Source organism: Electrona antarctica, assembly GCF_951216825.1.
Source record: "Electrona antarctica genome assembly, chromosome: 11".
NCBI classification, from domain to species: domain Eukaryota; kingdom Metazoa; phylum Chordata; class Actinopteri; order Myctophiformes; family Myctophidae; genus Electrona; species Electrona antarctica.
This window is the reverse complement of record NC_136792.1, coordinates 26,011,443-26,022,354: the sequence shown is the minus strand read 5'-3', so window position 1 is coordinate 26,022,354 and position 10,912 is coordinate 26,011,443. Positions and strand designations below refer to the sequence as shown.

General features: G+C 40.0%; 1 protein-coding gene across 2 annotated transcripts; it reads left to right on the top strand.

Moving 5' to 3' along the window:
• The first annotated feature begins 277 nt into the window (after positions 1-277).
• LOC306931855 (synaptic vesicle 2-related protein-like) lies at positions 278-10,131 on the top strand. Of its 2 annotated transcripts, XM_079513511.1 has the most exons (16): positions 279-696; positions 2,516-2,661; positions 3,006-3,091; positions 4,838-4,936; positions 5,076-5,147; positions 5,275-5,399; positions 5,674-5,737; positions 5,864-5,989; positions 6,145-6,273; positions 6,937-7,010; positions 7,157-7,233; positions 7,859-7,963; positions 8,408-8,519; positions 8,729-8,810; positions 8,903-8,992; positions 9,366-10,131. In XM_079513511.1, the coding sequence occupies exons 1-16, from the start codon at positions 632-634 to the stop codon at positions 9,582-9,584; spliced, it is 1,671 nt and encodes a 556-aa protein (XP_079369637.1). In that variant the 5' UTR covers positions 279-631; the 3' UTR covers positions 9,585-10,131. The 2 variants fall into 2 exon arrangements, with proteins under 2 accessions (XP_079369638.1, XP_079369637.1); XM_079513512.1 differs by lacking the exon at positions 5,674-5,737 and having other exon boundaries at positions 278-696; positions 5,076-5,115.
• Positions 10,132-10,912: the final 781 nt, after the last annotated feature.

The following is a 10,912-nucleotide window of genomic DNA, read 5'->3' as shown; positions in this document are numbered from 1 at the left end:
ATTCCCCATCGATGATGTCACTGGAGGACGGGTCTCTGAACTACCCACAGCCCTCCTATGAGACACAAAAAAATGGTGCCATTTTATCATGATTATTACTGAGGACCAATTATATGAAGATAGGTTCTAAGTGGTGAAGTGGTCCTTTAATTGATATTAAGCTCCACCCATGTGGACAAAGCATTTCCGGTTTTCTGGCCGACGCTGCAAGCGTGGGTGGAGCTTAATTTCCATCCAGTTAGTAGCACCTGCTCTAAATTGCAACTTGCATAATGTGAATCTACTGTGTGGGAGTACCCATTCCGAGACACAAACAGGGGCACAGCCAGATACTGCTGTGACAGCCTCAGGGGATCAACAAAGGTCGATCTAAATTCATGTTTTATTTTAAAGAGTTTGACATCTAGTCTAACATTATAACATTTTGATTTTTTTTTAACCAGGCCAAAAAGTTATTTCTCCTCAGATGAGCTATTTTGCATCCTTTGTTCTCCTCATAACTTGAGTCTTTGTTTACTGCGACTCCACCCATGTCTCAGTCCCAGTAACCTGAGATCACCTGACACTGGTTTAACCAGCACTACAACCTCAGAGCTGTACAGTTTTGTGTACACATCACTCTTCAACAGACATGATGAGCAACTGGAACAGATCAACCCAGTTTGGTTACAAGCAGTGGAGAGACCCAGAAATAAGGTGTGTAAAAGTTGTCTCATAATTTGAAGATGGGATGTTGTTGTCTCCACCAGGCCGAAGGCATGGGGAGAGAGTATGTTTTGCACTCCGTCCGTGTGTGTGTGTGTGTGTGTGTGTGTGTGTCCGTCCGTCCTTCCGTCCGTCCGTTACCTTGTTTTTGTGACCAAGAGGAACATTTTTAACTGAGTAAATATCGGTCCATGCAGGACAATGAAGCCGCTTACTGTATGCCACATTGTATTTAGAGCAGTGCAAGGTAGTAGGCTGACAGTAAGTAGCTGTGCTCTTGATATTACTTAGGCCTACTAGCTGTGTTGTGATGACTTTTAATTAGTTACTGTAGTTGTAGTGTTGTGATTACTTTACTGCTGCTGTAGCCGCAATTTGCAACTCTAGATTTGTTTACAATGGGATGAATCTAGAGTTGCAATACCCTCCATTGACTCCCCACTCATCCAATTTGGTTTGTGATCTGCTTGTCTTAAACAATTAAACTCACCAACATTGCAGCTGTAGTCCAAGCTTGAATTATCCTCTTTCAATCTGCCGAGCTTGTTTTTCATAAAAATCCCCCGTAGTCATGTTGTGAGCTACTTTCTGTCAAGAAATTCTGTGCAGGTGATTCTTTTCTAAGTGCTGGAGTTTGGAAGCACTCGTCATAAGTCACTGAACGGCCCAGCGTACCACCTGTTTCGAATTTGCACATAATGCAGGAGGCAGCAGCGCGACCCGTTAACAAAAACGAGTGCTTCCAAACTGCAGCACTTAGAAAAAGAATCACCTGCAGAGGATGTCTTGACAGAAAGTAGGTCATAACATGTCTACGGGGGATTTGTATGAAAAACAAGCTCGGCAGATTGAAAGAGGATAATTCAAGCTTGGACTACAGCTGCAATGTTGGTGAGTTTAACGTTGTTTAAGACAAGCAGATCACAAACCAAATTGGATGAGTGGGGAGTCAATGGAGGGTATTGCAACTCTAGATTCATCCCATTATAAAAAAATCTAGAGTTGCAAATTGCGGCTACTGCTGCTGTACTGCTGTGAATGTGATGACTTAGTTTACTACGGTAACGGTAGGCCTAGATGCAGTGTTTGTGATGAAGTTTACTGCTGTCCAGTAGCTAGATGGTAAAATCATCAACAGTCGGTCAACAATCATCAGTGTTTAATCAACTCAGATGGTGTAAAACAGTATTTTAATCCCTTTTTACACCCTTAAAGTTAATTTCACACTGAGGATTTTACTGTGTATTTTAATTTGTAGCTCAATATTATGCACTAACAATGATCTCATTACAATATCCCCACTGTCTACACTACATTATAAAGTCTGTACTGACAGCACTTGAAATGAGCGGTTCTCAAACATTTTCATGTCAAGTCAAAGACCAACCTGGGACAAAGAAACATAATATTTTATGCCAGGCCCCCCATCAGAGAAGAGTTGTTAGATTAGATTCAGTACAGAATTGGGGAGACAAGCTATGCTCTGTATTGTCATACTCCCATTGGGCTAACCCTCTAGCTTGTGAAACTAAACCCCATTTTGTTGGGGACCCCTTGGAAACCCCCTAAAGCAGTGGGTCTCAAAGTGGGGTCTGATGACCTCCAGATGTCCAGCTAAATTGTTGGTAGTTAACCAAATGGACCCTTTGAGGTCTGTGACTCTGAGAATGTACAAATCCATACCAAACTGGGTGTTCCTGAAAATTAAAAAAACTTTGAGAATCGCTGACCCTACTTAACCCTGAAGAGTGTACGAAAGGAACCAAATGGATTTGCATGACTAATAACGATGAGGTCATCCTGTTTGCAGTGTGGTGACATTCAGAGGTCTGAATGATGAGGTCCAGGGCACAGATAATGAGATATGTACCGATACCACGGCCACACATACCGCCCCCCTGCAGATCCCTGTGTCTGTGCCCGGAACGGGGCCTGATCCAAATCATCCAACCCAAGGTTTGTGGATCACTATTGATTTTACTGTCTATTGATGGCTACCTCAATGTATTGTCTGATTTGGCTCTAGGGTGGAAGCCTTGAATGTTGGCCTCCGTATAGAGGCAAAGAAAAAATAAGGTAAAAATGCAGATCTACAGAAGCTCACAAGATCAGCTATTCCAGCTAGTTTTGCACAACACTGTCATGTGACTATTAGTATAAAATAGGTCATTCATTTATAAGGCATATACATATTGCCAATATTCTTAAATTATGTATAGTCATGGGTAACATTATCTGTATGGACCAATGTTGTATGATCAATGAATCACAATGTGTTATCTTTCTCCTGACACTTACAGGAACCCTTACAGTGGATGAAATAGTGGAGGCCATTGGGTTTGGGAAGTTCCAGTTTAAACTCTCAATGATTACAGGACTGGCCTGGGTAAGAGACACTTCTGTCAATTCTGTCAAACACTGTACATATAGAGCGTCGCAGTCTCAATAAACAATAAACAAATTCTTTGGGCCAAACAAATAATTAGAAAGAAGAAAACTCTAAAATAAGTGTTGTGCCCTGCCCATCTTTTCTTTCTATTTATTGTTCGGCCCAAAAAATGTGTTTATTGTCATGATTTGTCAACTCGGCTGTTGGCTTTGTCCAAGGCTTACAGATCTTTAAATAAATACTTTTTGAAACGCCTATGGGAGAAGGGAATGGGGAATTATTTCCTGGTGCCCTCGTCGTTCTGAAAGGGGGAGACGCTCTATAGAGGACATGAAGGGGATCTATAATGGTTGCATTCAGACCACGTTGAAGGCAAAAAGCATAGCACGAAACAAAAGAACATGGATTCAAAGTACTAGGATAAAAGACAAAAAAAGAAGAGAAATGTGGTTCTGCACGCACACGCATGCACGCACGCGCACACGCACACGCACACGCACACGCACACGCACACACACACACATTGTTACAATTTAGGCATTTAGCAGATGCATTGTTTGCTCCCACCGCCTCCCCAGTACCACCTGGTACCACCAGTACCGCCTCTGCTGTTCTGTTCCCAATGGGGGGTGTTATTGTCTCCACCAGGCAGAAGGCATGGGGAGAGAGCATGTTTTGTAATCCGTCTGTCCGTGTGTCCGTCCATCCGTCCATGTACAGCTAATCTCCGGCACCGCTGGCCCGGGAGAAGCCAAAATCTGAAGACACACTCCCTGGATGCCAACGGCTAACCTCTGCCCCAAATTCTTCAGAACGGCCTGTTATAGCGCCACCATGAGGCCGAGTTTTGCTAAACACATTTCATTACATTACTCGTACAAATTTTAACCATACATCACGCAAATCGATATCTCTATAGTCATGTGATCAACACGGATCTGTTCAATTTTCCATATTCTATCCTGATTTGGCTACGATCTAAAGTTTGCATGACTGGCCCGTTTAGAACAAAATGGCTCAAATCATGAACACAGCGTGCGATTTCTTTGAAATTATGCATGCACATTCCCACTACAGAAATGCCACTTAAATTCAGCCTCATGGTTGCGCTATAACAGGCCAAATGATTTTACACCGATCTGTGTACAACTTTGTATGTGCACTCCCCAGAGGCCAATGCCCTGATGTTTCCTCAACTGCGTGTTATAGCGCCACCATGCGACACATTTCTTTACATTACTCGTACAGATTTCATCCATCCATCACGCAAATCGGTATAAACTATCTATCACAAACACTCCTATCCTCCTGGTGGATAGCTGGGGCAGTATTTATATCTCCCTGCTCTTAATGGTTAATGATGGTTGTCTAATTGTGCTGAGAAATAATGTAGCAGAGCCTGAACACCAAGATAAATATTATATCCACATTCTAAAATAAAATATTGGTATCTGACTGACCTGATTTTAAGTTAAACTAGCCACTTAGTGGTCTTTACACTTTAATCGCACACCTCTGGTCTACTGTACCTGCATTGCACTAATGAAATGGCCTTGCTGCCCTCTGTCCAATTGTAATAGTTACATTTATCATTGTTCATTTTGTTCATTGTAGTGGGGAATCTACTGTCATAAAATCTGACACATTAGCTTGTACAATTAGCATACTTTTTTTCTTTTTGTTTAGTGTTTTTCTTGAAACTAATTCAGAACGGCTGCATCTTTGTGTTCTCTGTTACACTAGATGGCAGATGCCATGGAGATGATGCTCCTCAGTATTCTGGCCCCTCAGCTCCATTGTGAGTGGAGATTGACCGGCCTCCAGGTGGCTCTCATCACATCGGTATAAAGTCTCTTTTGTTATCGTTATATCTGTGTTCATGCCATCATTTCTTCATCGGATGTGAAAGTTATAATTTCAATAAATAATGATTTACCTACATTGTTTTTTATAACCACAATATGGTTATTATGTCTACCAGGCGGTGTTCATTGGGATGATGATCAGTTCCTCTATGTGGGGTAATGTATCTGACAAATACGGCAGGAAATTTGTGAGTCTCACATATTTGGCTTTCATATCATATACAAATATATATAAATAAAGCACACATTTGATTCATATTTTTAATCATTGAGTTATTTTGGTTTTGATTAAGTATGCTTTTTTGTGCAAAACAGGGTCTGATACTGTGTATGGCATGGACTTTGTACTACGGCATTCTCAGTGCCTTGGCTCCAGTGTATGGATGGATCTTAGTACTGCGAGGACTCGTTGGTTTTGGCATTGGAGGAGCCCCTCAGTCGTAAGTTCAGTGTCTCGTCCACTGTATCGTGTATGCTGAACTAAAAACCATAAAACACTAATGAATTAATGAATGAATGAATGAATGAATGAATTAATTACAACACAAATAGATTAATTAATTAATACAAATATTTCAAATTACCTGCTAGGCTATATTATTCTAACTAACATTTTAAATGTAACAGCCTTTTTATACCGAACCAACAGCACTGGTTCCACTGGAGTATCAGAGTTGTTAAGAAGATAACAAAAAACATACTCTTTTGTTTAAGGGTGACACTATACTCGGAATTTCTTCCTACGAAGACAAGAGGTACCTGCATTATGTTGATTCAGGTATTGTGATCCATAATACACCTTTAATTTATTTTGTTGTGACAGTTTGTCTTGTTGATTTGGCTTGTTTGATGCAATGCAGTAGTGTAATGAATCTTTCCCCCACTTGCTGTCTGTACATGTCAGATATTCTGGGCTCTGGGTGCAGTGGTTGAGGTACTTCTGGCAATTTGGGTAATGCCCACTGGTGGTTGGCGTTGGCTACTAGGCTTGTCCACTATACCATTGGTGGTCTTTGTAAGCCTCTGCTTTGTAAGTATTGTTTTTTGTTTTGTTTTGTTTTGTTTTCTTAAGATCATTGCTTTGCATCTCCCAGCCACTTGCTGAGGGAGGGCGGTCGGTCGGTGAAATTACCGGCCGACATTCCTAACAAGAAAGTTAACTTACAGCTCTATATCTTTACACAGTGGCTTCCCGAGAGTGCACGTTTTGATGTACTAAGAGGGAAAAGGGAAAAGGCGGTGGCGACAATGAAACGTATTGCATTGGACAATGGCAAACCAATGCCCCAGGGGACCCTGGTTGTCAACCAGCTGGTGAGGCTATGAACACGTAGTAGTCATATTATTATATCCTGCAAATATAATAAGAGTCGTGTAAAATCACATGTGTAATTGTATGCAATTACAATATAAGCTTATTTGAATGATATAAGAAAAGAGTAATAGCCTATAATAAAATAAAATCTAATTTATAAAATACCATACATATGCCATTGCCCAATAGGCCTATGACTTCTTAAAGATGAGGAAGAGCTTGTTGTTCAAGATATCTATCTGCAGATTTTTCTGTTCTAGACAACAAGGTTTTAAGCACTGCACAAACAAAGTTCGGAAAGGAAAATAAGTGCATTAAAGTTGAAGGTTAAACCGTATAAATGCTCCCTCTTCTCTCACCTTGAATTAGTGAAGTAGTTAAATATTATGTTTGTTACTGTGGTTGAGCACCATTCCTATCTTTATCTACATGTGTTGTCTATTGTATATTGTAATGTATTGTACCTGTTTTATTTATTCATGGGGTTTCGATTATTGTTTGGACCCAATGTTTTATACAATTGTAGGCCTACTAACTAGCAATGAGTGCTTGTTCAGAATGGGTCGACTATTTCTGTGTGAGAGAGGATATTCAACATCGTCGCCATTACAATATATGAATGCTTAAATCAAATCATGGTGTTTTTCTTTTTGTATTTATAGCAAGAACGTGGAAGGATCAGAGATCTCTTTAAACCACAATATCGCAGGACTACTCTTCTTCTGTGGTTTATATGGTAAGCACGAATAGCACATTGCCTTTGCTACATTCCTGCACATACGTCATAGCTGTTACCATGTTTTGTTCTTTTCTGTCTTACCAGTGTCATACACCAATTATTTACCAGCATTCACTAACATAAAAATGCCATTTTATTCTCAGGTTTGCAAATTCCTTCTCGTATTATGGGATAGTGCTGATGACTACTGAGCTGTTCCAAGCTGGTCATGCATGTGGAGGTCAGTACCCGATGCACCGTGGTTTCGTACAGCAGTGGTTCCCAACCTTTCCTGGATGAGGGTCCACTTGAAAATATCAAACGTTTTTGTGCTTCTGGTCAAACTGAATTCAGTTTCCTTTTGGAACTTTGTAGACTGTCGTTGATATTTATGTTTGATATATCACAATTTAATAATTTAGTTTAACATTTATGTTAAAGGTAGGGTAAGTATTTTCCCTTGTTAAAATAAGTGTTAACTAGCTCTATATTCTGATAGGAATCATAAGAGTGTTTGTTCACTATCAGGAATCTCCATGTCTCTGCAGCTCTTTAGTGAAAAGAAAATGCATTTTCAGTCTGGGATACCTTTTTTATCCAATCAAGAGAGAGAACTCACACACAGGATACAGGATAAACAAGTGCAATTGAATCTGATGACACAGACTATCAAATTGAAGCTGATAAATGAGTACTCTCTCCCAATTGGCAGAAATTTATTTTGGTCATCCACATGTTAAGAGCTGGAGAGACTACAGCAATGATTGCTATTAGAAAATATCAGTTAAACTATCTTTAATAAAATAACAAAATGAATGCAAATTCAATTGTTGCAAAATACAACTGTCCCCCCCCCTTCTTCATAGTTACCAGAGGTGCCAAGATTGAGCCAAGTTGTAACCTGGAATGCACATATTTGACGTTAGATGACTACAAAGACCTTTTATGGACCACGTTGGCTGAATTCCCAGGTGAAATGACAACAGAGCATAGTTCTACACTGATAAAACAGACAATTTTGAGGAACTTTTACTTTAATTGAGTGATAGTTTATAATTATCATACTATGATGTACAACATTATAATATGTATTAGTCTAAGTTAAGCTACCCAGCAGCACATAAAGTAAATCAATTATCCGTCTCACCTTTACCAGCTGCATCATTCAAGTGATGAACACATGAATGCATTATTAATTACAATCCAATAATATGATGAAAGGGCCATGTATAATAAGTACTTTAAGTAGGCCTATATGGATGCCAAGTTGCCAATTTGGCATCCAAATTGTACTTCTTCTCCCCGGGCGCAGCCTCCTGCGCCGGAAAAACAGGCGCCCCCCGTTACGTTTTTCTCAAGTTCACTGGTTTCTCGATTTCACTGTAACATGTATATCTTCATCTCTTGCATTGCAGGGCTCCTTGTAACACTTTTCGTGATTGACCGTATCGGCAGGAAGAAGAGCATGGCCATGTGTTTCATCATGTTTTCTCTGTGTATTTTACCTCTGTATGGCTGTATTGGGAGGTAAGACCCCCCCCCCCACACACACACACACACACACACACACACACACACACACACACACACACACACACACAATCACACCTTAGCCAAATCCATGGTATTCATGTATCACGGCTGATCTGTAAGCTCATAAGGTATCGCATCCTTGATGCATTGTGAGCTTACAAATCGCCTATTTTTTCGTCTGCTTTCCCCTTCTATCAATCCAGGGTGGCTCTTACAATTTTCATCTTCATCGGCAGAGCCTTCATCACAGGAGGATTTCAAGTGGCTTATGTTTACACACCAGAGGTATTGTATTTAAATCATTGCCATGTACAAGTAAAATCTACTCGTTAGATCCTTTATATTTGTCACCATACTTTCTCCTCTCATTCCTTTAGGTGTTCCCTACGGAAATTAGAGCTTTGGGAATGGGAACCAGCAGTGGAGTAGGCAGGGTGGGTGCTCTGCTTACTCCCTTTGTGGCACAGGTAAGCATGGCTGACCAGCTGTATAGTTAGTGATTTCCAAATTTGTATTTTTAAAACCTTTGCAAACCATGTTCCCCTGTGCAAGTGCCAACATTGTAGTTTTTTTTACGGTTGAGCTATGAGGGCGAGCACATTTCAGAAGGCGAGTTATTTCTGTTTGACTTTTATGCAATAACTCTCGTCAACCAGTAATGGTCCCACATGACCACATGATCTAATCAATAGAAGAGCACGGAAACCACTTAAAACCACCGCAGTTGAGTTAGTAATGTTGTATTAAAATAGTCTAACACACATACAAATAGATTGCAGCTTTATAGTGATTTATTGACCGTCGATGTTGCAATTCACCGTCTGCTGGTTTTGACCGTAGGTACTGCTCAGGACATCCGTATATGCATCGTTGTCGGTGTACTGTGGCTGTTGCCTGCTAGCGGCTGGAGCGTCTATGTGTCTGCCAATTGAGACATCTGGCAGGTTTCTCCAAGAGACAAGTCAGTCCACAGGTGAACAGAACACGAACAGGACAAGCCAGGAGACCAATGGTACAGTGCCTTCTCCTCTTCGATCGATCAGTCAGCACATCGATTGAAGAGGATCTATCAAATTTCATCACTATACCCAAGCTCTTACAGATGTCATAGCTTGCTGGCCATTGACTTGGGTCTCCCCGGAGGCTGTACTTCTTGCCCCTCTTCACCATATATACAGTATATTAGCCACAAATAGGCAATCTACAAGGTAAGGAAGGCACTGTGAGCTTGTAGATCTGTTATTTTACTGAATGTTAGCATAATGACGCGGGCATGTCATTATAGTTTTAAATACATACATAAAAGCTCACAGTAGAGTTGCGAGCATATCTAAATGGATAGAATTTGAGGACAGGCTCATAAAGGATAATTGGCACCACAATGAAATGCTAAGCTGACACACTCGTGTCAGCTTGTTTTTATGTGCGTATGTATACAATACAAACAACCTCAGACCACATTAGTGGCCTTGATATTTGCAGATTATTTTATTTATTTATTCACACATGAACATTTTAAATATTTTCCTTTTTTGTGAAGCTGTCCCAGTATGTTATGGCTGTTATGCAGTTAAATGTTAAATTAAAGCAATATATTATAAAATGATTTTGCCATATTATTTGTGTGTTTGTAATAATGTAAGCGATATATATATATATATATATATATATATATATATATATATATATATATATATAATTTCTGCATGCCTGCACCTGTGTGATTGTGTCGTGTAATTTCTATACACTTGGGTACTTGGCTGAGGTGATGAGCTCTCAGACATTTACTCTCCTCACCCATGAACCATCAAATTAGCACGGTGACCAAAATGTAGCCTAATTATTATGAATATAGTGAAGATATGGATTGTAGGAGACCACAATTGCAAATAGGTTGCATCTTTGTGATTGGGGCTGTTTTTGCATGCACATACTATACATTTCTTCCAAAACACAGACTTCAATTGTTGAACAAACTAATTTGTTTTATCATTAAATGTAATTCTACACTGTATGTTGCATGCTATTCATTGTATTATTAATAAAATGTAGGCCTAGTGACATTATTTTATCAGAAATGACTCAATAGAACAAACATGTTTTGCTTTTGCATTGTAGATGCATCTGCCGAAAAAACGTAAGTGATGTGCTGGAGTCACAAAGGGACAATGCAAAAAATAAAGGGAAGCTCCGCACTTCACACTTCAGCACACACAGCTGAATACCTTTAAAATTGCTTTCACCTGACATTTGCCCTGAGCAGTCCTCATATGACTGATGTGATTGCACCTCATCAGATGTGCATTGTGTCTCCCACCATAACAACCATAGACCAATCAAAGCAACTGTTTATGTCAAGTACAACTGTGGCAAGAATCATGTGCATC